Source organism: Dipodomys merriami, unplaced genomic scaffold (assembly GCF_024711535.1).
Source record: "Dipodomys merriami isolate MVZ:Mamm:240054 unplaced genomic scaffold, mDipMer1.0.p SCAF_366, whole genome shotgun sequence".
Taxonomy (NCBI): domain Eukaryota; kingdom Metazoa; phylum Chordata; class Mammalia; order Rodentia; family Heteromyidae; genus Dipodomys; species Dipodomys merriami.
Window position 1 is genome coordinate 342,845 of NW_027205226.1, and position 27,487 is coordinate 370,331.

The window sequence follows — 27,487 nt, forward strand, 5'->3', positions numbered from 1 at the left end:
CAATATTTGCTCATGAAAAATGAAAGCGAAGTGTGAAGGCATTGCAGGCAGAGAGACCATGCATGCCCCCTCCAAAACAGGAAAACACACAAGTCCCAGATGACAACGTCCTAGATCCAATGGCTTCCCCTCTGCAAAGCACCCTCTGGGAGCTTTGATCACAGGCCCACTGTGGTTTGAACATACCTGTGTCCACCAACACTTCAATGAGTCTGACAGCTGGTGGAATCTTAGGAGGTATTTGGGTCAAGAGAATGGAGCTCGTAGGAAAGAATTAAAGGTTTTCTGGTAGGAAGCAAGCCTTTAGAGACAAGGGAGTTTAGCTTCTTTACCTCTTCTGCAAGTTCCTCCTGGCCCTCACCAGATGTATCTACCATTTTGGATTTCCCAGCCTCAAGAATAATGAGGCACTGTAAGACTCGCTTCTTTATCAATTATCCAGTCTGGAGTATGTTGTTCCAGCATATGAAAACCAGACTAACACATGCATTCTCTGAAGCATAAGCTCTGTCAACATTGCCTTTGTGAGCAATGTCTTCTTAGAAGCCCAGGACTACCTTGTGATATTCTGTAGGAATGAACCCAGGCTTACATATGTTCGGAGATTATATGTGTTGCCTGTTTTCCAAGGTCCACAATGTATATTAGCATCGTAGAAGCTCAGAGAAGTCCAGGGAAAAGGATGCCTAATTACTGTTTACTGTTTTCCCAACTTGCCTTCCTATCACACATACACATTAATCCCTACTCATATGGATGAAGAGAGGACAAGGTTTCTCTCATGGTGCACTTGAATAGCTGGTGACAGGATCCCCCCAACCCCACCCCACCAGCATCTCATTCCATTTCTACAGACAACTCATATTACTGAGAGGAAACAGCAGAGTTGGACACATATCGGGTTTCACACTTCCTGTGAATCTTATCAGTAGGTGAATCCTCACTGCCCAGTTCAACACCAGTATGTCAGCAACCTTCCCGCTCGCCTCTGAGCTCACAGGTTCACTGGCACCTCGTCAATGAAGTCAGGTAACAGGGACCTCTTACAGCAATGCAGCCAATCTTCCACACACTCTCTTGGCTGCTGGGATGATTACAGCACGGGGCCCTGAGGGTGAGCTACGGACAACCTCCCTGTAGCTCAAACACGCTTGCACGGCGTCTACCAGCTAGAATCCAATACCGTGCACCTTACTCCAGCTCACTCCCACACGGCTTTATCTCAGGCTAAAGAGCTTTCGCTCCTCCAACTGTCTTCCGAGGCCCCCCCATCCATCACTGCTTCTGTGTCTCTAACTTTGGTGTTCACGTCTGCTGTGCAGGCGTCTCCAATCTGTCGGTCCTGCGAGCTCTGGATGGAGACCGTGATCTGGTGAGTATCTCTCCACCCTCCATGCTGGGCTTCACTCTTTTATACATGTTCTGCCTGACGCTGCCCATGCCACCTTGCTCAGCCTTTGGCTGGGGCAACAGAGGCATATACAGTCAAGGCGAGACACCAGGAAGAAGCTGAAAGCTGTTGGGTCCCCTGTATGGAGCTTCTGATCTTCAAGGACGGTCCTCGGACCACCCAGGCCAGAAGCCCACCCTCCTACTGCACCAACCCTTGTGAGTCGAGTCCAGGGTCAGCATTCTACCGGCTCCACTGTTCGTCTCCATCACACAACTCCAGTTGGAGGACCCCTGCCCTGCGGTTTGGAGAGCCTCTAACGTTTCAGTTCACTCGGCGGACAACCCGTAAGACCGATGAATTAAGAGGTATTGGTCAGGTTAAAGAAAAGACTCAGAGGGAAGGAGGGTCGTGGCAGTAGAGAAGAGCCATGAAGAAGCTCTGAGAAAAAACCTGCAGGGGGGGCACGCTGAGGTGGGGAAGGTATACTCAGAGGGGGGTCTGCCTCGCCCAGGGCCTCGATTCCTGAGGCCAGCACCAGGAGTCAGGGGTTCACACTCTCCCTTGGTTCAGAGGTCACCATCCATGCAGAAACTAAGAAACTACCTCATTCTATGAGATGGACATGGGGGTTTCATCTGTGATCTTCTTTAGGCTAGTTTACCAACCAGATCTCAGAAAACGGAATGGACTTCAACTACACAACCAATCATCTCAGAAAACGGAATGGACTTCAACTACACAACCAATCATCACCATAGGGTAAGTTCACCACACACACACACACACACACACACACACACACACACACACACACACACACACACACACACACACACACACACACACACACACACACACACACACACACACACACACACACACACACACACACACACACACACACACACACACACACACACGCGCGCGCGCGTCTTCACTAGAAATGTGGAGACCAAGGATAAGGGACCAAGTACAGTTTTAACATATTGAAAATAAAATTTGCTGTTCTTCTGGTCTCATGACTGGGTGAGCAGATACAGAAGTCACACCCTCTGAGTCTTCTTCAACCTTCTTAACCTGCATTCCCCATTACTCAGCTCCTGATGATACAGTCTTGGTGACCTTCCAATTCTTTTTATGTGAATCTGTCAAATTCATTAAGTTAGTCAACATGCCATGGCCCTAGGTCTGAGTGACTCATGACCCTGTCATTGGAACTCATACTCTGGTAGAAAAGCCTTTGTATTAAGGCTGGAGAAACAAGGTAGAAACAGCATCCCAGTCTCAGTAATGTGGACCATGAAGCAGACGATAGTTTAAAATGTTGGGATATTTACAAAATGATAGAACTGACCAAGAAGAGAAGTTTCCAAGTCCTCTCTGGATTCAAAGCCTGGCTCTACCATTGAACTGCTCTGTGACCCACATTTATAAGCTCGGTGACCCTCTCCGTTTCCTCATCTGAACACAGGAGGGGGACAGTTCCAGGTTTGATAAGGTCATTGTGAAAATTCAAAGATGACCCACAGAAAGTGCTCAGCGCATAAGTGCCACAGTCCCCGAAGTGAGCGGACGCCAGCGACTCTCAGCCTTCCTGTCGGCTTCGCTGGACATTTAGGGACATGAACCACCACATTCACAGACAGATGTTGCTTCCTGCCAGGGAGACACAGAACACATGTTTCTTATGTTCATAAAGTGACTGCTCTTTAAGTAGATGTCAAAGATCATGATGAGCTCTGGGACCCCAAACCTCAGGGCCACTGCACACTAATTCTCTACCAACGGCACCATGGAAGAGGATGCATTTTGCCACCCAACAGAGTACAGCAGGCCTTGGGAAGCATCACAGGGACAAAACAGGGCTCGCTTCCCACCGGCAAGGCTGTTCACCATGCAGATAACTGGTTTGAAATTTACTGCGAAAATATGCTAATGTAGAGAAAATGTACAGTTTCTTTAATGCAATAGTTTCACTTCTAGAGACATACCGTACACAATTGTGCTCCAAGTATGATAGATTTAACTGCAACAGTGTGTAAGCCATTATAATCACTAAAATCTAGAATCAGCTCAAATCCAGCAATAAAAAAACAATGTTAAATAAGTAGCTATACTTAAAGAGTAGATCGCACAGGGTATGTATAAATAATATACTGCCAGGTGGTGCACACATGTAATACCAGCTACTCAGAGTCAGAGATTGTAGGCCTGTAGCCTAGTTGGGAAAAATTCCTCAGCTATTTAGGGAGACTTACCTTGAAAAACAAGAAGTGCATACCGGATTCATGCCTGAAATCCTTGTAAATCAAGAGAAGGGAGTAGGAGGATCACAGTCCAAAGCCAGCCAGACAAAAGCATGAGAGTCTGACTGAATACTAAAGCAAAAAGAGCTGCCGCATGGTTGAAATGGTAGAGTACTTGTTAGAAAGTGTAAGGCCCTAAGTGCAAACTCCAGCCAGGCCAAACATGGAATACGCAATGTGCTAATGTGTGAGTTTACATGGTGTGCTCTCTAAGCTAAATTACATTACAACAGTGATGAAAAGTAAAAGTCATCACGAAGTTAAAAGCCACCATGAATCCACACGCACGACTCTCCCTCAGGAAGCTTTCAGAATGATGTAGAAGTTATTCACAGTGTTGTCGATGAGAAGATGAATGCTAGGTATTTCTGTATCAGTACTGAGGCTTGAACCCAGGGCCCCACACGCTCCTGTGGCTTTGTAAATCAAGGCTAGGCACCCTACCGCTTGAGCCACACTTCTACTTCAAGAAGATGAATTATAGAATAAAGGGAATGAGCAAGTGACAATCCTGACTTTTCATTTAATGACCTGAATTTTTTAAGATCTTGTACATGTTTGTTATACTTAAAGAAAACTTTACATTTCCAAGCTGTCAGTTCAAGAGCCAAAATGGATCACCACATCATAATTAATGCTGAGCTAAAAAATGAAACAACTTCAGAAAAAAATGAGTCCCCCTTTGAAAACATTGACAAACTTCTCAACCTAAAGCAAGTCATACTCGAGTGGATTGTTTTTCTTAGAATAAACAAGCTGATAACTCTCCTTATACGAACCAGCCTACTATAGTGCAGAATGAACATGGTTGTGGAGACACGCCTGGATTTGAACCAAGACCCTTCATGGCTCTTATCCAAGGCTCAACGACCTCCAGTCCAGTGCCAAAGCCAGGTCAAATTTGGTTTGCTGGTGGCATTGCGTGACTCGTGAGCTGAGACAATTTTCACATTTTTAAATAACTCAAAATGTTAAAACAATATTTTATAGCCTGTGGAAATTAAATGAGATTCAAATTCCATTTTCCACAAGTGAAATTTCTCTGGAATCCAGCCAGACCTTCTATTCATTTGCATGTTTCCTATGTCCAAGTCCAAACTCAACTGTTGCAAAAAAGGCTTCATAGGCCCAGCTGCCTACGATATTTACTACTTGACCTTTTGCAGAAGAAAAATGGTAGACACCTCTGCCCAATACTACCGATTTGAGGCTAGGTTTCCTACCCTGTTAAATAAGTGCAGTATTAAGCCCCTTCCACAGACAGGCCAAGAATACCAAATTTACCAATGCTTAACATTTGCTATATTTGCAATATTAATTTTCGTATTTTAATACAGAAGCCAGAATGGTGGTTATTTTCTTTAAACCATCGGTTGAATGTAAGATTTGGGGGGTTTTAGTGGTATATAAAATAGCCCTGATGCCGGCTGCTGGTGGCTCACGCCTATCCCAGTTACTCAAAAGGCTGAGATCTGAGGATGGCAGTTCAAAGCCAGCCCAGGCGGGAAAATCCCTCAGACTCTGCTCTCCAATTAACCATGAGAAAATGGGAAGCAGAACTGTGGTTAGCAGCAATAGGGTGCTAGCCCTGAGTGAAAGAGCTCAGGGACAGCAGCATCCAGGCCCTGAGTTCAAGCCCCATAACCAGCCCCCAAAAGAAAAAGAATAGTCCGGTACCTTCCAATCAATGCTGCTGGAGGTGAGGTGACAAAAAGCTCTCACATCCCACACTGATTACCTAATTCTGCAGGTATTTTTTGTGCCAGCACCGGGGCTTGAACTAGGACCTCTGGCTCTCATTTAGCTTTTGCACTCAAAGCCGATCCTCTGCCACGTGAGCCCTGCCCCTGCTTCTATCTTTTTGCCGAAGCGTCGTACCCCGCCTTTATCTGAGAGGGTCTTTATTTGTCAGGTCTTTTCTTCGGCGTCTGAAATGGTAAGCTATAAATCACATTGCATCTGACATGCACTTTAGGTTTCCCCAAGAAGGAAGCCACATGGCATGGTTGAGTAAGAGCACCGCTGTGCCCTGTGGGGCGCGGCATATGCTCCACCAGGAGACTCTACCCTTTGCGGTTGGCTGGGTGCACTGACCGGCAGGACCGGAGCTTTCCTGGAGGACACAGACCAGGGTGATGCCCTCTCTCCAGGTCTGCTGCAGGTGCTGTGTAGAGGTGCTGACTTCCTGCTCAATACTTACTTTCCCCATTTCCTGGAGTCTGGGATATACTGCAAAAAAAAAAAAGCGTCTCCTTGATTGAAGATGCCAATCTCTCCACAGGAACCTAACACCTCAGAGATTGCACTGTATTTGGAAAATGATGTTGGTGCCTGCAGATCTAGCAAGATAAATGGTGGTGCCAGGGTTGGCTACTCCCCGCATTCTTGGAGGGACTGGGCAGCTCCACACCCATAATCTGATGCTCTAAACAGACTACAGGCTACCTTTCCTCGCTGCATATATATTGATCCGGCTACCTTTCTTTCCTGGCGGCAATGAGTGGGGCATTTCTTGGTAGTACTGGGGATTGAACCCAGGGCCTTCCATCTATGCCCTAGCCCTTCTGTTTTTACTTTTCTTGAGTAATAAGGTCTTGTTAATTTTCCCCAGGCTGACACTGAACTCAAGATCCCTCGGTCTCCTTCCCCCCACCCCCCTGTAGCTGGGACTGGGCGGCTTTGTGTAAATCTGTACCCATTCACTTCTTAGTCTTGCAAAGATGCATTGCAGGTGGGCAAGCGAGGCGGGGCGGGCTGCCTGGAGGAATTCCATGAGGAATCACTCACTGCGTAAAGTAAATCGACACCTGTCCCTGGACCCACTGTCTCACAGGACAACACAGACCCCAAATCAGAACGGTGCTCACTACACCTAGGGGGCCGCCCGATATGACCTGTGCGCCCCCCCAAAGCTGACCCAGTCGCCCCCCCCCCACCTCAGGGACAGACTACCTCAAGCCCTGGGGCTCAGAAGCTGTACTTGGGTGGAACCAAAGCCTCCCTGGCTTCTGAGCTACTCTGAGAAGCATCAGAAGAAGAACCAAGCAGAGCTGCTGGAAACCGGATGCCCTGCGTGCCTGCCCAGCCCCTTCAGTATTCTTCCCACCCCTTCCTGGAAAACCTGCCCTGGAAGGCAGTTCAGGAGGAAGAAGTCTGGGCCCTGCTATGAAAGCCGAATGACGAACCTGCGTCCCTAACCAGACTTTACCATCACAAGCCGGGAATTTCTCTTCCTGACTAAACACATAAAAAACAACAGAGGAGCAACCTCACTAAGAGTGGGGGGAAAAAGTCTTAAATATTAGCATATGCCTGCCAACATGTATATGGCTTGTATCCAAAAATTATATTTTCCCCAAGGGGAGAGTTTTCTTAATAAATAATGTATCTTAACTAGATCAGAGATGTGGCTTAAAATTAAGTATTCAGTGTGTGTCTACTGAGTTTTTTTTTTATGATTTCATAACACTTCCATGGGAAAAAAAAGCTCTAAGATAACATTCCTATTTCTCTGAACTTTCGCAACATGTTTAGCTCTTCTGCCATGAGGATCTCTTTTTATTAGACGGAAACTGAGATCTGCACACACCCACTTCACATCTGCAAAGGGCCACCAATTCAGGTGGTGGCTGAGAATTTTACACGTTTTCTAATTTATAAATTTCATATTTTCTTTTTTTATATTTTATGTGCTACAAACTTAGTAATGTCTTTAAATAAAATAAATAAAAAGTGCAGATTTAGTCTATACACATTTAAAAAAAAAAAAGGGGGCGAATGTGTGTGAGCATGTGTATCACCCAAAGGGACTCGGCAGGACCCTGGACAGCTCCCTGCAACAGCCCAGGGTTCTAAGGTCTTTACAGGAGAATGCAGACATTCTTCATGTCTGGCTTGCCTGCTCTGAGCACAGAGGTGACCAGTGGGGGCTGAATGCTCTGGGGTGGGCGCGAATGGAGGGCCTGGCACTTCCTGCCACTTGGCTGAAGTGAGTGGACTCAGTTGCTTCTATTAGCTGGCAGCACAGATCATCCCAACTCCTTGTCTCTGCCAGGAAAAGCCTAGAACTCTCTGTTCTGCCTGCTAAACAGTTACTGGAAGCAATGTAGACTATTCCCTGATGGAGGTACAGGCCAACCATCTTCTCCAGGCTGTCAATTTTACTTGTGTATCAGGCCAGACCCTTCGAAGATTGTGTACTTGGTATTACTGGATTAACTGAAAGAACTGTGCTTGGCGGCCAGTGCTGTTATACACTGAGATATTGTAGAGGAAGACTTCTGTCACTGTCAGATACTGGCACAGACAAAGGAGCCCTGGCAAGCCTCTTCTGAGGCCCCTGAGCAAGGGCATTCTGCTCTCAGACCCAGGAATGTCTGCATTTCTCCTGATCAGCCGCCTGCCTTCACCTCCCTGGGAGGTACAACTGAGTGTCTCCTTCCCTGATTGGTGGTTAGGAACCGCTCGGTAGGCCCAGCTATACACGCACATGAAAGCATCTTCATCTCCTGCTACTCCTGAGCGATGTGAAGTCCCGATGCTGCCCAGCACAGCCCTCAAGACTGGACTCGGCTGGAGCGGGCCGGGTCTGCTCTCCAGAGGGACAGGCACAGTGCCAGCTGCCTCAGCCCCGTCTCCCAGGCACTGAGCCTCTGCCCCACAAAGGGCACATCTGGGCTCTTCAGACACGGATGGGGAGCGCATCGGCCTGCGTTTCAGCGTACTGCACTTTCTTCCTGTCTATCAGGCTCACTTTTAAAAGCAGCACCCTGTCTACGCGGAGTGGAGCTGCAGATGTTGAAATCCCAAGCCCCGGCGTGATGGTATTGGGAGGTAGTTTTTGAGAGGTGTGAGAACCCCCCAATTGGCACTGGTACCTTATAAAAGGGACCCCGGACAATTCTCTGACTGTTTCTTCCACGTGAACACATGTGGAGAGAGCTACTGCATACAACCCAGAAGGCACAGAGCCCTTTTCCGAGGCCAGCCGTGCTGGCACTCAGACGGACATGTGGCCTCCCGTGCCGCGGGAACATGCTTGCTACTTAGAACTCGGCCTCTGGCATTTTGCTACAGGAGCCCCGAGGGACACAGGCCTTGTCCAATCTCACATCTGCCACCCTAAAATTGGAGAGAACTATCCTCTATCGCACGGAGCCTGCCAGCCACCTTCAAACATCCACCCATCCTTAGATTGCTCCTGGATCCTTGTCTTGGCCACCGCCTCTGGCTGATTTCATTTCCTGTGGTTCTCTCTCCGCTATGTAAACTACAACCAGAGCAGCCTACATGCTCCGAAACTACTTGGCCCAGGTTTGAATGGATCAATTAATTTATACTCTGATGGAATAAGTCAACACATCAAAAAGGGCTAAGATCCTTCAGACTTCAAAACGAAACTTCAGTCCTCCATCTTCAGCCAAAGCTTGGTTCCTTATTGCGTTGCTTATAATGAGGAAGAGTCGGTTCGATCTTTGACCAAGGCTTGGTTCCATATCATGTTGTTTATGGCAAGTCTGGGTTGGTTTGCAGACCCTACCTGAGGGCAATAAATTTCATAATTCTTACTGAGTATCCTTGTGTAAGAGGATGAAACTAGATCCCAAAGTCTCACCTTGTACAAAAATCAATTCAAAATGGATCAAAGGCCTTAATGTAAAGCCTAAAACTACTCCATAAAAACACAGAAAACTCTTGAAGATATAGGTATGGGGAATGCCTTTCTGAATACAACTTAGGTAGCTCAGGAAATGAGAGCAAGAAGCGGTCGGTAGGACTCTATCAAATTAAGAAGCTTCTGTACAACAAAGGATAAATTACCAGAACAAACAGCCTAAAAACTGGAGGAAAATAATTGCCAGCTATCATCTGGCAGGATATTAATATCTAGAACACACAAGTAACTAAAAATCCAAATAATCCATCAATGGGTAAAAGAATTGTAGAGACATTTATTAAAAGAACTACAAAGGGCCAATAACTATGTGAAGGAATGTTCAACATTCAAAAAACTACGCTGATATTCTGGTTCATTTGTCAGAATGTCCATCATCAGGAAAATAAACAAATGTAGGAGAAAAGGAGCTTCATACACGCTTGGTGGGAATGCAAACTAGTGCCACAATCTACGGACATCAGTATGGAGACTCCTCAAAAACATTAAGACTGGAACTATGGCATGGTAGCTAGAGAGCCTGCCTGGCAAGCATGAAGCCCTGAGTTCAAACCCCTGTACCGCACAAAGATAATATAAACACATAAGTTAGGAAAAATATAACTCTCCTGAGATTCTGGTATATCATTCCGGGGCATACATCTAAGGGAGCCACAGGAGAGATTCCTGTGTGCCACTTTTAGCTGCCCTGGTTAGTGTGGTGCTATTAGCCCTAGTGTCCATCAATAGATGGATGGATAAAGACAGCGTGTTATTATATAAACACAATGAGATATTATTCATCCACAGGGAGGAACAAGATCACGTCATCGGTGGGAAAATGGACAGAACTGAAAATATGTATGCTTACCAAACTAAGCCACATTCAAAGAAAGAAATACCGTATGTTTTCTGGCATGTACAGAATCAAGATTTAAAAAGAAAAACAGATGTAAAAGTAGACGAAGGAGCTCTACTTGGGAAGGTCGGGGTGATAAGTAGGAAGGGGGAGAGGGGACCAGAAAGGATAATGGGGGGAAATGTCTGAATTTCTATCTAGTAGATAAGGGAATGAAAGCTCAGGGAAGTAGGGCACCTGCCCTGGCACACAGAGCTACCAAGTGGGTGAGGAGAGAAAGGAGTTCAAATCCTGACACTGCTCAGCAGCCTCCTGGCAGACCACATCGTCGTCATCAGACACTGGACACACACACACCGCCTTCCAGCCAGGACTTTCCACTGAGCACAGCCCTCCTTTCTCAGCAATGTGCTGGAAGCCATCCTCTCCCTTCTGATCCCCAATCTCCAATAAGAAAACAAATGTAAACTGCAATATTGATCCATTTGAAAATTCAGCTGATATATGCTCCCCTATTGAGAATTTACCTAAACCAAAGCTAGTCCATTAAAACTCAACAAATATTCCATAATTCATTCAGGGAAGGTTGTTGTTCTGAGCAAGTGGAATAGCAGATACTTTTTTTTTCTTCTTTTGACAAAAATTAACACCACATTTTATGAGGTAGGGAAAATGGTAATAAAGGTGGACTGATCATGCCCCAAAGCCCCCTAAACACAGTAACAGAAAGCCTGTAACCACATGGTGAGCTGGACTACTCTCCTGATCCCCAGAACTCCCCAAGGGGAGATGCCACCCAGAACGGCTCCTCTTCTGGAGCTCTAGGGAAGGGGCCACAGTGTCCTCTGAGAAGCCAGCACCATGCCAGCACACGTGCTTGCGCCTGCACGCAGAGGAAACAGGGCTTACATCACTGCACCTGGTAGAACTGACCGAGCTGCAAGGAATGCAGGCTGACTGAGAACTCGCCTCGCTGCTGGACACCGTGGCTCACGCCTGTAATCCATGCTAGAGAGGCTGAGATCTGAGCATCATGGTGGTTCATCACAGCCAGCCCGGGCAGGAAAGTCCGTGGGACTCTCATCTCCAATAAACCACCAAGAAGCCAGAAGTGGTGCTGTGGCTCAAATGGTAGAGCACTAGTCTTGAGCAAAAGAAGCTCAGGACGGTGCCCAGACCCTGAATTTGAAGCCACGGGACTGAAACAAAACAAAACAAAAAGAACATGCATCATACCAACATCTGGTACCTTTGCCAACCAGATTACGATTGGGTTCACCAAGGCCTGATGAGACCCATCTCACTGTCCCGACTGCAGGGGGCAAAGCGAGGGTGTAAGGCAAGGTGTTCAGCAAATGAAAGGGATCGCCGGGGTCCAAGCTCGAACCTTCCAAATCCTGGGACACGTTTGCGGAGTCCCGAGAGACTCTGTGAGAGGAGCTTCCTTTGGCTTTTTCCCCTGTTTATGCTACATCTCCCTCTCCACCCCGATGGAGAAGAGATCCATTTAATCCCACTGGTTTTTGTTGAAGTTGGACTCAGACCTCATTGGTTAAATTGTAACCTTGGCAATCAGAGCATTAGAGTCCTAATTTGTCAGGTTGGCTTCCTTTATGAGAAATCACACAGAAAGCCATGCTGTCTGAACCTGACTCACAAGATGGCAAACGTGTCAGGAGCCACGGAGGAATGCCCTGTGTGCACACAAGGGGACACTCAAGTCAAGAAAGCCACTGGTGACTCGCACCTGTCATCCTAGCTACTCAGGAGGATGAGTCTGGGTGACGACGGTTAGACACCAGCCCAGGTAGGGGAGTCTGTGAGAGTCCACCTCCAACTAACAAGCAAAAAACTAGACGGAGGCATGGCCCAAGTGACAGAGCACCAGCCATGAACCAGAACGCTGAGAACAGGAGGCCCTGAGTTCAAGCCCCAGTACCAGCACAGAAACGAAAATAACCACCACCACAACGAAAAACTATAGAGAGTTGGGTACCCGTATTCACACATGTAATCCTAGCTAAGGTTCAAAGCCGTAGAGTTGCCAGTTGAGCAAGCAAACAGGCAGAATGGGTGTGAGGCCGGGGTTAAAGCCCCAGAACCATATGTATGTATGTACATATGTATGTATGCACCAATTTGTGGACACACAGACAAGATATAACAGTTTCCAGACATGGATGCAAAAGTAAATTAATAGTCGTTATAGAAATGAGAAAGAAGACCAAGAAGGAACCACCAGGGGATTTCACCCTGACGCATCTACTGCTTAATTTCTCTTGAATAAGCAAACAGGGAAAGCTAGCCAAAGAGGAACCTTTGAACTCAATCTGGCTTCAAAGCAGAGAGACGAGTTTAGGCAGGGACACCGCCATATCTGAATTCCGTCTTCTGTCTTCTCTGCCAGAATTGAGTTTGAACTTCCAAAAATCAGACTCCACCTACTTTTTCAAACAGAAACTACTTGTCGGGATCCAGACGCATACGCGCTGGTGGTGGAGCGGAGGCCACCGAGCACGGAGTGCATGTGATTTAGCAGAGCAGCGACTTAAAAAAATAAAAAAAAAGCATCTTCCAGAAACCACACGGAAAGGCAGAGGGGGAGAGCAAGCCAGCCATCCCACGTGAAGGATCCAGGAGAAGATGATCAACATGCTTCCCACACACCGGGCCAGCTGCTTCTGCAAATCAACAGCTCCAGGGCTTGGGGAAGGCTCTTTTGGAAACAAAGAAATAAATTGTTCAAGGCCTGATGAATGCAAATCAGAGGCTCCTTGAGAGATGAGGTCTAAGTCCACCTCTAGATGGAAGGGGCTACAGACATGTGCGGTTTCTATTAAACTCACCCTGTAACGTTTCACATTCATCTAGAGGGGGAAAATCATTCCTAAGGAATAATTTGGAAAAAAAAAAAAAAAAAAGCAATTTCTTCTCCTGATGCTCCTTTAAAACCGCAGTGAAATGTCAGCGCTGTAGGAACCCTCTGAGCCCAGGGTCCAGAGGCAGCCAGGCCAGGGGGAAGCACTTTCTCCTTCTGAGTTGTAGAACTGTCTCGAACACACAGTGCAAGGCTGTGCTCAGGATCGGGACTTGCCGGAATGCTGGTATAATAGATTAGGAGTCAAAAAGGTCAAGGGTTTTCTTCTTCCATTGAAGCACACGGGATGACTCTCTAGGCTTTGTTTCTCTCTGGGAATCAGTTCCTGGGTGCTCCTATGTTGCTCTGAAGAGCGCCAGCACAAGCTGCTGCTGGACAAGAATGACCGGCGTTCTCCTTGAAGGAGGAATGGCGAACCTAACGACAGTGCCACACATTTTGTCTACAACGTGCATTTACTTTGTTGCAAATCTCGTCCATTCTAAGGCTCACTGGCCCTTTCTCCCTAACATGGTTTGGCTCGGCAAGAAAGACTTTGTACCCAAAGAAATGAGTGAGCTGGTCCCCTGGTGGAGCATGGCTATAGTGGAGATCCTGAGCTACTGAGCTGTCTGCATGGGATCCAGATTCCACGTGAAGGTAAGGTAGGCATCATGCACACGGGCACACGCCAGCTACCTTTTCCAATCGCCCAGGATGACCACCAGCAAGCGACAGGCCTGCTCCCTCAACGGAAATGGTAGGAGGAAGCTTCAGGTGTCTTTTCCTAAAAGAACTAGCTTTGTAGCTTGTTCAGTACCCGTTCTGGGAATCCCCGAAGCAAGCTCTTTAGCTTTTTACAGCAGCACTGTGGTTCAGTACATTATCCCTTCCTTCCCACTCTGCGCTTTGTGGATGACGGTCCTGACCGAGACACCTCCCTCAGAGGGCGAGAGGACATGGGACGCCTCTGTCAACATGGGGGGTGGGGACTGTCACCAGGCAGGTTCCCCGGATCCAGATGGACAGATCAAAGGCACAGCATGTCTAAGGCCAAGTCGTGGCCCAACCACACCCCGGCTGCTACACTAGAGTGAAGCCACCTGCTCAAATGCAGGCCAGCCCAGGCCCCAGCTCCCTCCTCAACCCCACCCGCCTGGCCCCCACACGCCATACCTGGGGGACCAGTGGAGGTGCTAGCAATGGGGGTACGCCACAGAGGCGCTTTCCTTGGTGTGGTCTACTGTCCACACCACACACCTCGAGCTTCTCATGGAATGAAGGAATAAATGAAGACGCTAAGGACCTGGACCTCTTCGGCTCTAGCTGAAGGGAGCTGGGACGCAGTCCTTCCCATCAACTACCAGGGGGAGCGTGCCTCAGCTCTGGGGGGTCCACACACGGGAAAGGAGGAGAAAGAACACCTGAGTGGGGAGGGAGGGAGGGAAGCCAGGGAGAGAGGCAGCTAAAAGTGAGAGGCAGAGAAGGCATGGAAGACAGGGGCTACTAGTAGGAATCCGTCGCATCTCCTCAGTGCTTTGTGTTCAAAGTACGATCAGCACTGAGTTTCCCCGTGGGAACGCTTGGGATCAGAGAAGTTGAGATGACTGTCCAAAGCCACACGGTGACTGATAATCAAGCTCTAAAGCCTGGGAATCACACTCCAGAGCCCAAGGCTACACCTGTCACGTACTACACTACTTCTTCTGGGTGCCCAGATTAAGGTGCGAAATCAGCACCCATGTCCCAGCTAGGCACTGGTGGCTCATGCTAATCGTCCTAGCTTCTCAGGAGGAAGAGCCTGGGAGGAGAACTATTCACAACCAGCCCAGGCGAAGCATGTGGGAGGCCCCATCTCAGTCAGCAGCTGAGCGCCGTTGCTCATGCTTGCCATCCCAGCTGTGTGTGAATCTGGGAGAGGGAAGAGGATCACGGTTCCAGGCCAGCCCCGGGAGGAAAGCTCAAGAGACCTCATCTCAACACTGAAAAACAGGTATGGTAGTAACAGGTCTGCCCCCTAGCTATGGTGGGAAACGTAGGGAAGATCACACTTGAGACTGGCCAGGGGAAAAAAACAACAAGACCCTCTCTCAACAGAACAGTTCAAAACAAAAAGCTAAGATGTGGGTCGAGGACCGAGCTCCTGCCTAGCACGTGTGAGGCACTGAGTTCAAACCCTAGCACTACCAGAAACAGAAACAACAGGCGCTCAAAGGTGAAGCTAGAAATGGACAGGTTGAAAGTGCTTTCCCAGTTAAACGTGTCCCGGAGCTTTAATGAGCATTATGAGTCTCCAGATGGCCGGAGGACCTGCCGTGTCTCACAATGTGTGCAGGACCAGAGCTCTCCTTGAGAAGAAGCGTTCGCGGGGCCTGAGGCTGCTCCAGGGAAGAGTTAGGTTGATCAGCGCCCGAGCCACGCCCCTGGCCACCCGTTACCGCCACAGCCCGGGACTCCAACGTGGTGGATGATGGGATGCGGAAGTGACCCCAGCATCCTACAGGACTGTGTCTGACATCCCTGGTCACGCCTATTGAGTTACCCAACCAGATCGCCTGCTCAGAAACCTCGCATGGCTCCCCAGTGCAAGCCTGCGGCAGGTGTGGAACACCCCTCCGTGCGCCCCAGATCGCCTTTGTGACAGCGCTAAGCCGGAGTGCCCAGGCGGGCCCTTCCTTCCCCTCTTCTGCCCTGCTGCTCAAGCCCGCAGTCATCTGGAAGCCCCCACCCCCCGAAACAAGCCCAGATGCCTCACTGAAACTCTTAATATGCTTTTCAGTTGAGGCTGCTGATTGTACCCCATCATTTCTTTTGTTTTTGTTGGTCGCGGGGCTTGAACTCTGGGCCTGGGCTCTGTCCCTCAGCTCTTCAGCTCAAGGCGAGCACCCTACTGCTTGAGCCACAGCGCCACTTCCGGTTTTCTAGTGGTTTATTGGAGATAAGTTTCTTATGGACTTTCCTGCCCTGGCTGGCTTTGAACCGTGGTCCTCAGATCTCAGCCTCCGGAGTAGCCAGGATGACAGGCGTGAGCCCCTGGTGCCCGGCTCCATCATTTCTTACGATGTGCTTTGCAAAGTTGAGGCCTCCTCATATGCCAGCTGCCACTCTCCAGAGAGAAAACCCCTACCTGAATTAAATCACAGGTGCTTTTCGACACTCCGTTTCTGTCTAACCAAACCAAGGGGAGCAATCTGCTACACTCCAATCAGGAATGGACAGCCAGTGCGTGCCTGTCATCTCCAAAGTACGTTATTAGCACAAGTAAAGAAGAGTTTTCGTAGCTGTTTGAAAGTCTTAAAAAAGAGTAACTGTGAGCCTATTACTGACTTGACCCCATTTCCGGCTCTTACCTAAGAAAACAAAACTCATCAGTTCTGGGTAATTCTTAGTCAAGTTGCTTTCCCAAGTAAGGGCCTGCTCGGGAGAGGTGCGCAGAGGGGCTCATTCAGCAGGTCTAGACAGGGAATTTGCTGTTCTGCATGGATGAGTACTCTTCATAAATGAAGGTTTATCTCTCAAAAACATTCGGTTAAGCCAAGTACAGGAGCTTGTGCCGTATTTCTACCTACTCAGCATAGAGAGTTTGGGAGGGTCATGGTTCAGGGACACCCTGGGTAAAAAGTTTGTGAGACCCCCCCCCCATTCAAGCAACAAAAAGCTGGGCACAACAGCGTGTGCCTGTTAACTCTGCTATTATGCATAATGTATTCATAGGAGGTCCCAGCCCAGGCTGACCTGGGCAAAAAGCCAGACCGCACTGGGGCGTGGAGAAGAGGAAGCAGAAAGGGGTCTGAGCGTGGCTCGAGAGCTAGGACATCTGCCTAGCAAGCACACGTCTCGGAGTTCAAATTGTCCTACTGCGAAGGAAGGAAGGAAGGAAGGAAGGAAGGAAGGAAGGAAGGAAGGAAGGAAGGAGGGAGGGAGGGAGGGAGGGAGGGAGGGAGGGAGGGATGGAGGGAGGGAGGGAGGGAGGGAGGGAGGGAGGGAGGGAGGGAGGGAGGAAGGAAGGAAGGAAGGAAGGAAGGAAGGAAGGAAGGGGCCATGTTTCACGGAAAATTCCTAAATTATGGTTTTGTGTTGAGTTACTACAATGCTTCAGAGTTTTAAAGGAGTCAAACCCTGAGGGACTGAGACATCTACAGCCCAGACAGAGGAAAGCTGTATATTCCTCCCTTCTCTGTCTCTGTCTACGTCTCTGTCTCTCTCTCATACACACACACACACACACACACGCACACACGCGCGTGCGCGCACACACACACGCACACACGCGCGTGCGCGCACACACACACACACGCACAAACCCCCCACAGTGACCCCACCTATCCAATCACAATTCTCTGCACAGCTCTACATCAGATTGATTAGCCTATCCTGTAGACCAGTTTCTCTCCCTGCTCCTGCTCCTCACCCTGACCCGCTCTAAGGCAGGCATGCCAACAATTCTGCACTCTTCCAGTAGCTGGCTTGGGCTGAGCAAACAGTGAGAGCTCAATGAATATCCATGAATGAACAGATAGGAGCAGGCAGGCAGGCATGAATAAGTAAAGCATGACACAACTTCCAGGCAAATGATAAGCTCGGAGGTAAAAATTTCACTATCAGCCTGGCAGGTGGGTCTCTTCAAAGTGGCTGCAAGACCCGCTCTGGCCCCGTGGGTTACAGATAGTGGATAGGAGGAGTGTTTGTGAATCCAGGCACAGGTCTCTGAGACAAACCTCAAGATAAGGACAGCTGGCAAAAGAAGGGGCACCTAGAAAGGGCGCCTTCCCCCATTTCCAGTGCCTCCTTTCAAGTCGATCACCATAGCCACAAGCTGCACGCATTCTCAGAAGCATAAACCCTCCTAGACAAACTGTGTAATAGTCTTCCTCTGGGTTTTAAGAAGGAGCTTTGGTACATACTGGGGTCCCAGGTACACGTGGAGCCGGGCTAAGATGGCTCCACAGGGAACAATGAGAAGAGAGCCTGGTTCACTGTGGTTCTTCCTGAGTCTTAAATCTCTCACACACACGGTGTGAGACTTGTCACACGGTGAGTGACCTGTCTCATGAATCTGATCCTCTGCTTGCTGATGTGGATGGACAGAGCCCTCACAGGACCAGACTGAGACCCACACCATCCACAAGCCAACCTGCAAGCAAGCTTCAGAAACCATGAATAAGTCATTTAACACATGAAATCTCAGTGACCTTGAAAAACATCTCCCAGGATTAGCCTTTTTTTTTAAACAAAGGAAGCTTCATTTTTATGGTAACTCTAGGCACAGTAGATTTCAGGAATAAAAGCAGTGGATACAGCCCACGATTCTTTAGGTAAGTCTGATAACCATTTCGCTATCAAAACCAAAAAAAAATAAGGCAATCAGTAATCGTATCAGTCAATTCAATTTTTAAAGAAAAATGGCTTAAATCTGTCCTAGACAAATAAACCAACTTGAGAAAATAATTTCTACCATCCCAATCAATTGAGTCCCCACAGTCAAGCAAATAAGAGAGCTAGCTGGCCTTCGTGAGCGAAGGAAAGAAAAGCAAGACCGCATTTCCCACAGACCAGACAGCAAGAAAGGTGGCATCCGTTACCTTGGTCAAAGGGCTTGTTGGGATTCCAGTTCCTGAAATAATCATCCTGCGAAAGCAAAAATAGAAAACACAAGTCAGGTTTCACAAGGCTTCTCAGAGAGCTGCCCACACGCTTGCCTTTCCCGCCACGCCCCAAAGACACAGAAGCAAACACTTAGAATTCTTTCCCCAAGCAGGCATAAGCATGCAATCCAAAAGATGGAGGTATTTGTCACATTCCTCTCTTTCAAGCTGTATGAATTAAACACTGAGGAGAGTAACCATTTCACCTCTACACGGAAGTAGCATTGCTCATCACGGTTTGACATAGATGCCCAGACACCTTCTACAGTGCAAGTGGAATTACTATCAATTAGACCTCCGGTGGTACCTGGCCACTCTGGTTTAAGATGAAGCCTCTGTGTCTGTAACACTGATAATCCAGCTGTCAACCTTTCTCATATCTCCCCAGGCACAGTTTCAGTTTTCTGGCACTCACACAAAACCTGAACACGGAGGACCATTCAAATGTTGGAATCATCCGTAGATGAGTATGTAGCTGAACGCCATCTCTTCCAGTCGTGGAAGAATGGAAAAGCAAACGCTGGCCAATCTGGGCCATGTGTAACCGTGTCTCTCTTGCATGCAGTTGGCAGCAACTTTTGCTTCCGTGAGGGAGGTCTTTTGTGGCTTTGAAATGGCAAGAGTCTAAACCACTCACTTCATAGTTCTAATTGCCTCCCCTCTTGGGGGGGGGGGGGGGGGGGGTGTGTGTGTGTGTGTGTGTGTGTGTGTGTGTGTGTGTGTGTGTGTGTGTGTGTGTGTGTGTGTGTGTGTGTGTGTGTGTGTGTGTGTGTGTGTGTGTGTGTGTGTGTGTGTGTGTGTGTGTGTGTGTGTGTGTGTGTGTGTGTGTGTGTGTGTGTGTGTGTGTGTGTGTGTGTATATATTGGTACTGGGGTTTGAACTCAAGACCTCATTCTCTTTTTACTCCTTGAGCCCCAAGTCTACCTCTGGCTTTTCGATGGGTAACTGTTGATAAGAGTCTTACAGTCTTTCCTGTCCAGGCTGGCTATGAACCATGGCCCTGAGATCTTGGTCTCCTGAGTAGCTGGGATGACAGGCCTAAGCCGCAGGTACCGGGCTTCCTCCACTTCCAGGCAACCCTTTTGCTGCAAATAGCCGCTGTGTGCTGAGCTTCCTGCCCCCTCTGCCCTCCCCCAGCCCCCACCACCGCCCAGACGGCCACTGTCTGTACCCCTGGACGGCTGCCAGCCCCGCACGCAGACCCATGCCGTCGGCTGGCATTTCCCTCCTCTCAATTATTATCTGGTTTCTTTGCTGGGGGCACTCGGCATGCTTATCACACTCTCAAAAAAGCTGTCCATTTCTCTTCCGGCAAAGTTAATTTACATCAAAGTACACAATTAGTTTAAAATATTGTCCATGCCGTCTCCTGCTGCAGCTTATCTCCCACACCATCTCCCGTGAATCCTATTGGCTCCACGTCCCTCAATTACCTGGCTTTATTAGATCCTTGTTGAGTTCACCTAAGCCCTTAAATAGATTTGAGGAAACTGGGTTTAGAGGAAAATCAGAACATATTGCTTCTTGGCCAGTGATGCCGTTTTCCAGAGCATGAATAAACATGAACAGGTTTCTCTGGATCCTGGAGATTCTGCATTAAACTATTTTTAACTCTGAGGAATTGGCCCGCTTTTCCCTGGCTTCAATTGTATGGTCCAACTGGTCGTCTTCCTAGCCCACTTAGCCTGGAGATCGACACCATGAAAATCACTCTCCCAGCTGGGTGCTGAAGGCTCGAACCTATAATCCTAGCTACTCTTGAGGGTGAGAATCAGAGGATCACAACTCAAAGCCAGTCTATGGAAAAGCTTGTGAGATTCTTATCTCCAGCCCTGCAAAAGGCAGGGCTGTGGGCATGGCTCAAGTGGTAGAGCACCAGCTAGGAGCAAGAAAGCCAAGCAAGAGCACAAGGTACTGAGTCCAAGTCCAAACAACCACAAAAAAAAAAAAAAGATCCTCCATTTTTTTACTTGAATGCAAGCTGAATCTTTCAAAAGTGTGCTGTCTAAAACTTGTCAGAATGTGGAAGTTAGATCTAAATCACAAGCATATGTGAAAACCCACACGGGGTCATCTGCGTAGATGCACAAACATATGGTCTAAAGTGTGGTATTCGCAGGGGAGGACTGCCACCGTATGACTCCTTTGAACAACTGACTTAGAGCTAAGCAAAATGAATTCCAGGGAGCCGGAGCATGGGCGGTGAGGAGGGAGGTCAAGGGGAGAGGGGAAATATGAATGGAGAAAGAACACCACCATAAAAGTCAAGCTGCACCTGTGGAAAAGGAACCAGGTAACTGAGGGCCTGGGTGGCGGGGTTGGGAATGAGGGAAGTGGTGATACTGATCAAGACCCACTGCACTCATCAACCGGCCTGTTGAATGAAGCCCTTGGTACAACTACTTAAAGATCATTTTAAAACATTGAAAGGTAAGTTAACACTTGTTTTAAAAATACTCATTGTAACCTAAGCGCTGGGTGGAAGGGAGGAAATTTAGCACCAGATTTCTCAGTGTTACGGCTACCTTAGACTACTTTACTGGATTATCCACAGATTCTGCTCTTCACAAAGGTTAAGAATAAGCACACGCTTCCCACTGTGTTCTGCGGCACCAGGGTCAGGGGGAAAACCCTGGGGGCTGTTTTCTACTTGAGTGTGCTGTTCAGAACCATGGAAGTCCTTGGGAGCTCCTGCGGTGCGTCTGACCTGGAAAGGCTGGAGCCAAAGACCAGTCTCTTTAATTTCCCGCATCACATTCTCTTTGAAGTCAAGGAAAAGGCTGGAGCAAATCTGGAGAATGGCATATTCCCTAAAGACTTCAACCCACACCCAGATTGAATGCAAAGCCTTCTTCTGGGCCTCCCAACTTTCACTGGTTCACCATCAACTCCACAGTCACCTCAAGTGTGGGGAGGAGATTACCATTTAGAGGAAACCTCTAAATGCAGATATCTGCATTAGAATAGTTAAAACTCCCAGCAAGTAGAATAATGCTGCCTAATTACTACAAAATGTAAAAGTACATCTTGAAAGGGAAACTCATTATGCAAAATAAGGCTTTAAACAGCCCCTTGCCCTACAAGACCAAGCAGAGAAAGAAAATTCTTCCTTTTCTGAGGACTTTTACTCTGCCTTGGAAAAAAAGTAGACATCAAATTAAAAAAAAAAAAAGTGGGGGGAGGGGCTGGGAAGGTGGCTCAGTGGTAGAGCGCTTGCCTTGCATGCCTGAGGCCCTGGGTTCGATTCCTCAGCACCACATAAGCAAAAAGAAAAAAGCCGGAAGTGGCGCTGTGGCTCAAGTGGTAGAGCGCTTGCCTTGAGCTAAAGAGCTGAGGGACAGCGCCCAGGCCCCCTGACCGGAACCAACAAAAAAAAAAAAAGGAAAGAAACTTAGAGACAGTGCCCAAGCCCTGAATTCAAGAGCCAGGACTGGCAAAAAACAAAACAAAACAAAACAAAAAAATGCTAAGAAATGTACTCATTACCTTGCTCATATAACTGTAACCCCTCTGTACAGTATTTTCACAATAAAAAACTTATTTTTTAAGTTTTTTAAGTTATTTTTTAAGTTTTTAGTTTTAAAAAGACTAGAGACTGGTAGGACCATGAATACATTAAAATAAATAGAAACTCTGGCTCACGCCTACAATCCTAGCTACTCAGGATACTGAAATCTGAAGACTGTGGTTCAAATCCAGCTTGGACAGGAAAGTCTTATGAGACTCTTAACTCCAATTAACCACCAGAAAACAGGAAGTGGCTCTGTGGCTCAAAGTGGTAGAGCTCTAGCCTTGAGTAAAAGAGCTCAAAGATAGTACCTGGGCCCTGAGTCCAAGCCCCACAACGAAATAAATAAATTCCATGACTGATCAACATAAACAAAATTATCTTTTTCCATTTACCTTACTGATTAAAATATCCCAGTAACAAAGTACTAGATGGCATAAAATTATTGTCTCCCAATAGCTGGTACAAAGGTTTTCTGTAACATGAAAAGAATTTTGTCCCTATGAGTGTTTATGGGAAAGATGTACCTACCGTATATATGTATATAGATACATATACATATATATCATTGTACATATTACTAACATATATGATACACACACACACACACACACACACACACACACACACACACACACACGGTCTGCTCTCTCTCACGGGTTCTATTTCACCAAAGATCAAACTAAACATCAGAAACACTCAAATAAATTATCTCTGTACTGAACATGGCAGCTTCTTTATCTTGCAATGATTCCCAACACAACACAGTAATTATCTACCCAGCACTTGCACTGTCGGGGGCACTGTGCGTAATGGACGGGTGGTTCAGACTGTGTGGGAGCACGTAAGTACTATGCCATCTTGTGGAAGGGGTCTGGGGGTCCACCGCTGTGAAGGGATGCCTGGATATGTCCAGGGCCTTCCACCGCCACGAGTGTTCCTAACATGGAATGAGGGCAAAGCATCCCTGCCTCACTGTGAGTGGGTGGACCTGATCAACAGACCAATCTAGGGTCCCCGCCCATCTTGAATGATGGGCTTCATGGCTTCAGCTTACACACTGCCCAGGGCTTCGCCTTTCATGTTATTTATTTTCATTTGCTAGCATGTATCAAAGGGGTTTCATCATGGTATTCCCACAAACTTATATAAAATACTTTAATCATCTTCAACCTATTACCCTTCCTCGTCCTCCTCCTCTTCTTCCTCCTCCCCCTCCTTCTTCTTCTTTTTTTTTTGGTGCCAGTGCTGGAACTTGAACTTAGAGGCCTCGTGTTTTCACTTGGCTTTCTCCATCAAAGCTGGTGCTCTACCACTTGAGCCATACCTCTACTTCAGGCTCTTTGCTAGTTAATTGCAGATAAGAGTCCCATAAACTTTCCTCTCCAGGAGTGGCTTCCAGCTGTGATCCTCAGATCTCAGCCTCTTTTTTTTCTGTTTGTTTTGTTTTTTTTGGGTCAGTCGTGGGGCTTGAACTCTGGGCCTGGGCGCTGTCCCTGCACTCTTCAGCTCAAGGCGAGCGCTCTACTGCTTGAGCCACAGCGCCATGTCCAGTTTTCTGCTGGCTGATTGGAGATCAGAGTCTCACGGACTTTCCTGACCAGGCTGGCTTTGAACCCCGATCCTCAGATCTCAGCCTCCTGAGTAGCTCGGATGACAGGCGAGAGCCACCGGCGCCCGGCAGATCTCGGCCTCTTGAGGAGCTAAGATTACCAGCAGGAGCCACTGGTGCCGGTTCTATTCTTTCTCACCCAAGGATCTGCCTTTTAGGAGATTCCTAGTTAAGCTCCGAAGAACGTTAAGCCAAGCAGAGTGGGGGAGGCTGGGGTGACTGATCACTCCCCACAGCCTCGGAGGCCACAGCTCAAAGGCACTTAGCTCACGCGAAACAGATCGTTTCTCCTTCATACATATTTTAGCTAAACTGTCTGAGCCCTGCCGTGCCAGGTGAGGATCACCTGAGATAATACAAATGACCAGCCTGAGAAAAAAAAAAAAAAGAAAACGGTGGGGGAGGAGGAGCCTCGTTCCCCTGACCGGGGATGTGTAAGAGAGCCATGTCTGAGAGGAGGCCAAGGGTGGCCGGGGCCAGGCCGGGCCCTCACTGCGGGGACTCGCGTGGGCCCACGGCCACTCAGTGCCACCGGGGAAGCCTGCCCCTGCCGGGTGACAGACCCCAGCGGAGACACCCTCAAAACCAAACTGCTTTCCGGGGGATTCTGTAGAAGCCACTCCATTTCTTTGTCCTGCTACGTGACTGTGGAGGTCAGAGGGAAGGGCTGTTTGGTGACTGGGTAAGAGGAGGCTCCCCAGAATCGTAACTGAACCCCTAGCACCGTGAGTGCTCCAGACAAGGCTACATATAAGAGCATCTGCTATCTAATGTGCCATTTTTTTCTGGTCATTTGAACTTAGGAAAAATGGACTTGCCTGCTCATCGGGCTACTTACAAGGGTGGAGAGGGCTAGCGTCCCACACAGCCCCTCGGCGCTGACCTGTGTCCACCCACCTCTTGGCCAGGGGAAGGGCTGTCTGTGTCCATCCCTGGAAGAGTTCCGGTGGAGAATCATTCTGAATAGAATGACCTAACCGCCTGGCCCCGCATGGGCAGAGATGGGGCCTCCCAGGCCCCACTCAGCAGAGACCTGTCCACCAGGGAGGAGCACTGTGTGCAGAAACACTCCTGAGTGTGAGCCACGGCTACTGCAGAGCAGGGAGAAGCCACGCTCACCGGTGTATTCTCTAAGGTGTGAGCAATCCTCTCTGTATCGCTTCAAATCCAAGGAAGCTGCTTCCGAGTTTTATGAGCATCCCTGTGAAATTCCCCTAACCACCCACCACTGTGCATTAAGTACAGGTGGGCGTGTGTTTGTATACACGCTGGAAATCACTTTCATGCAGAGGAGAGCGATTCTTTGATAAATTGGTCTGACATTTAGTGGAAAGTCCTGCAGGCCCTAGACAAAGTGATTTAGAAAATAACAATGTCAGTTGCTCTGCTCTTTCAATAAATAACCCACCAGTAAAGCAGAGATAATAACTGACAATCATACTTGTACTGTAACTAATGAGAAAAGATAAAGCGGGTAAATGGACTGTTGATATACACTTGATAAATTGTATCCCCTGGATACACCAATGAAAAACAAATGTATGAGGTACTGGTTCACCGAAGGAAAACAAATATTTATCGCTGAGATTTGAGACGTAGGGTGCCATTTACATTTTATGTGGTAACTACTTTGATACTATGTCTACATGGAGTGGAAAAGTCAAAAACCTACCTCAACCTCCTGAGTACGCAAGCATTATAAATGGGAAAAAAAAAGAAAGAAAGAGTCACATCAGACAGCAGGCTGGACTGTGTATGTTTTGACAATCACACACAATGGCAAGTTCTCTCATTAGCTAGCCCGCCACCCTCTCATGAGTCACCCACCAGGAAAACGCCCATCTCTCAGGCAGGAAGATGTGGTTACAGGGACACGCCCCCTACTGAGGGGCGGGGGCACAGTCCCATGGGGATCCACACTCTCCACCCCATGGCTCTCCGGGAGCATCTCAAGTGGGTGATTGCCCGAGACCTTCGGTATAGGGGCGATAATCAGTAAGGACCCCCAGACATCAATAAAGACCAAGGCGTGGCAGACCTTCCGCCTTCTGAAAAAGAAAAGATTATGTTGCCTCGCAGCTCCAAAGTACTCAGTAGGGCTCCCCACCCCAGGGCCATGGATTTGTGTTTTTCTTAGAACCAGGTAATGGGGGCAGGCTGAGCAGGGCCCCTTCATGAGGAAAGCGCTGACCCCTGTGTCAGTCGGCCCCACCGCAGTGGAAAGCAAGCAACCATGAACTTGGTCTTTCCCCACGCTGAACAAGTCTGTCCGAGGTTCCTTCCGGCAATGCTGCTGTGCGTCTGGGTTTCACCTCCAGAGACAGCAACTGTAAGAGGCGGCTCTCCAGTATCCCGTACCAAGTTGGGAGCGTTGTCCCGGGTCAGATTCATCCATGTCCTTGGAGACATCACCCACATCCTCAAATTGTTGAGACCTGCTTCATCTCGAGGAAAGACAATGCGTGGAAGGAAGGGAGGCTGCTACGGGCAGGGCGGGCTTGGACACAGAAGTGGCTCTTGTCAAAGCTTCTGATCCTAAGACCACATGCACCTACCTCGGAGCATGATCTCAGATTCCTGACAGTGATGCAGAGGGCCTGGCTCATTACCCAGCACAGAATAAATAACAGAGCCACAGAGCCTGCATGTCCAGAGCTCTGTGGCTGTAGATGTACCCGAAACAGAGGCAAACGTCAGGCTCTGCAGAAATAATGCTAAATAAAAGTTCGATAATGTGACTTCTTCATTTGAAGTTTACCAATGAAGCCCAAGTAAGAGAAGACCAATTGCAACTGAGAGAAATACTGGGGCTTGAGCTCTAGGCCTGGGCCCTGTCCCTGAGCCTCTTTGTGCCTAAGGCTAGCGCTTTACCACTTGAGCCACAGCACCACTTCTGGATTTCTAGTGGTTAGTTGGAGATAAGAGTGTCACAGATTTTCCTGCCCGGACTGGCTTTGAACCCTGATCCTCAGATCTCAGCCTCCTGAGTAGCTAGGATGACAGGCATGAGCCACCAGTGCATGATACTTATTAAATACTTTACGTGCATGTAATTTTATTAGTCTCATGAATGAAGAGTCCCTTAGGGGAAAAAACTCAATAAAATTTGAAAACTTAAGTTACAAGCATATTGGTATTTCAAGTCTGACTCTGTCAAAGGTCTGACCATACTCATCTAATAAATACAACCCACCTAGCACAAAAAGATAACACAACATCTGTGCCATTTAACAGTTTTGTGCCTCGAAGTAAGGCAAAGATTTACTCACCGTATAAACATAAATGAATTAATATTCCAATTACAATGAACTAGATCCTCCTAAGGGAAATGAGCCCAAACTGGCACTGTGTGGGTGTGGGTGGGTGAGTGCACGTGCATGTGCACACACCCACACCCACCCACACACACACACACACCCATCAATACTGGAGCTTGAATTCAAGGTCGCACACTCTTGTCTTTTCCACTAAAGGCTGGAGCTCTACTATTTGCGCCGCATCTCTACTTCTGGCTTTTCGCTGGTTAAATGGAGATAAGAGAATCACAGACTTTTCTGCCCAGGCTGACCAAAAAGTTCCTCAGACCTCAGCCTCCTGAGTCGCTGGGATCACAGGCGTGAGCCACCAGCACCTGACAAAGCTTCTGTGTAATCA

The 27,487-nt window shown here is 48.1% G+C and overlaps 1 protein-coding gene across 1 annotated transcript in view; it reads right to left on the reverse strand.

Moving 5' to 3' along the window:
• The window catches only part of LOC138804466 (testican-1-like), a 346,831-nt gene that overhangs the window by 180,788 nt on the left and 138,556 nt on the right, over nt 1-27,487 (reverse strand). The window contains exon 3 of the mRNA XM_069988735.1: nt 18,651-18,696. Within this exon, the coding sequence (XP_069844836.1) occupies nt 18,651-18,696 (46 nt within the window). The remainder of the gene's footprint in view (nt 1-18,650; nt 18,697-27,487) is intronic.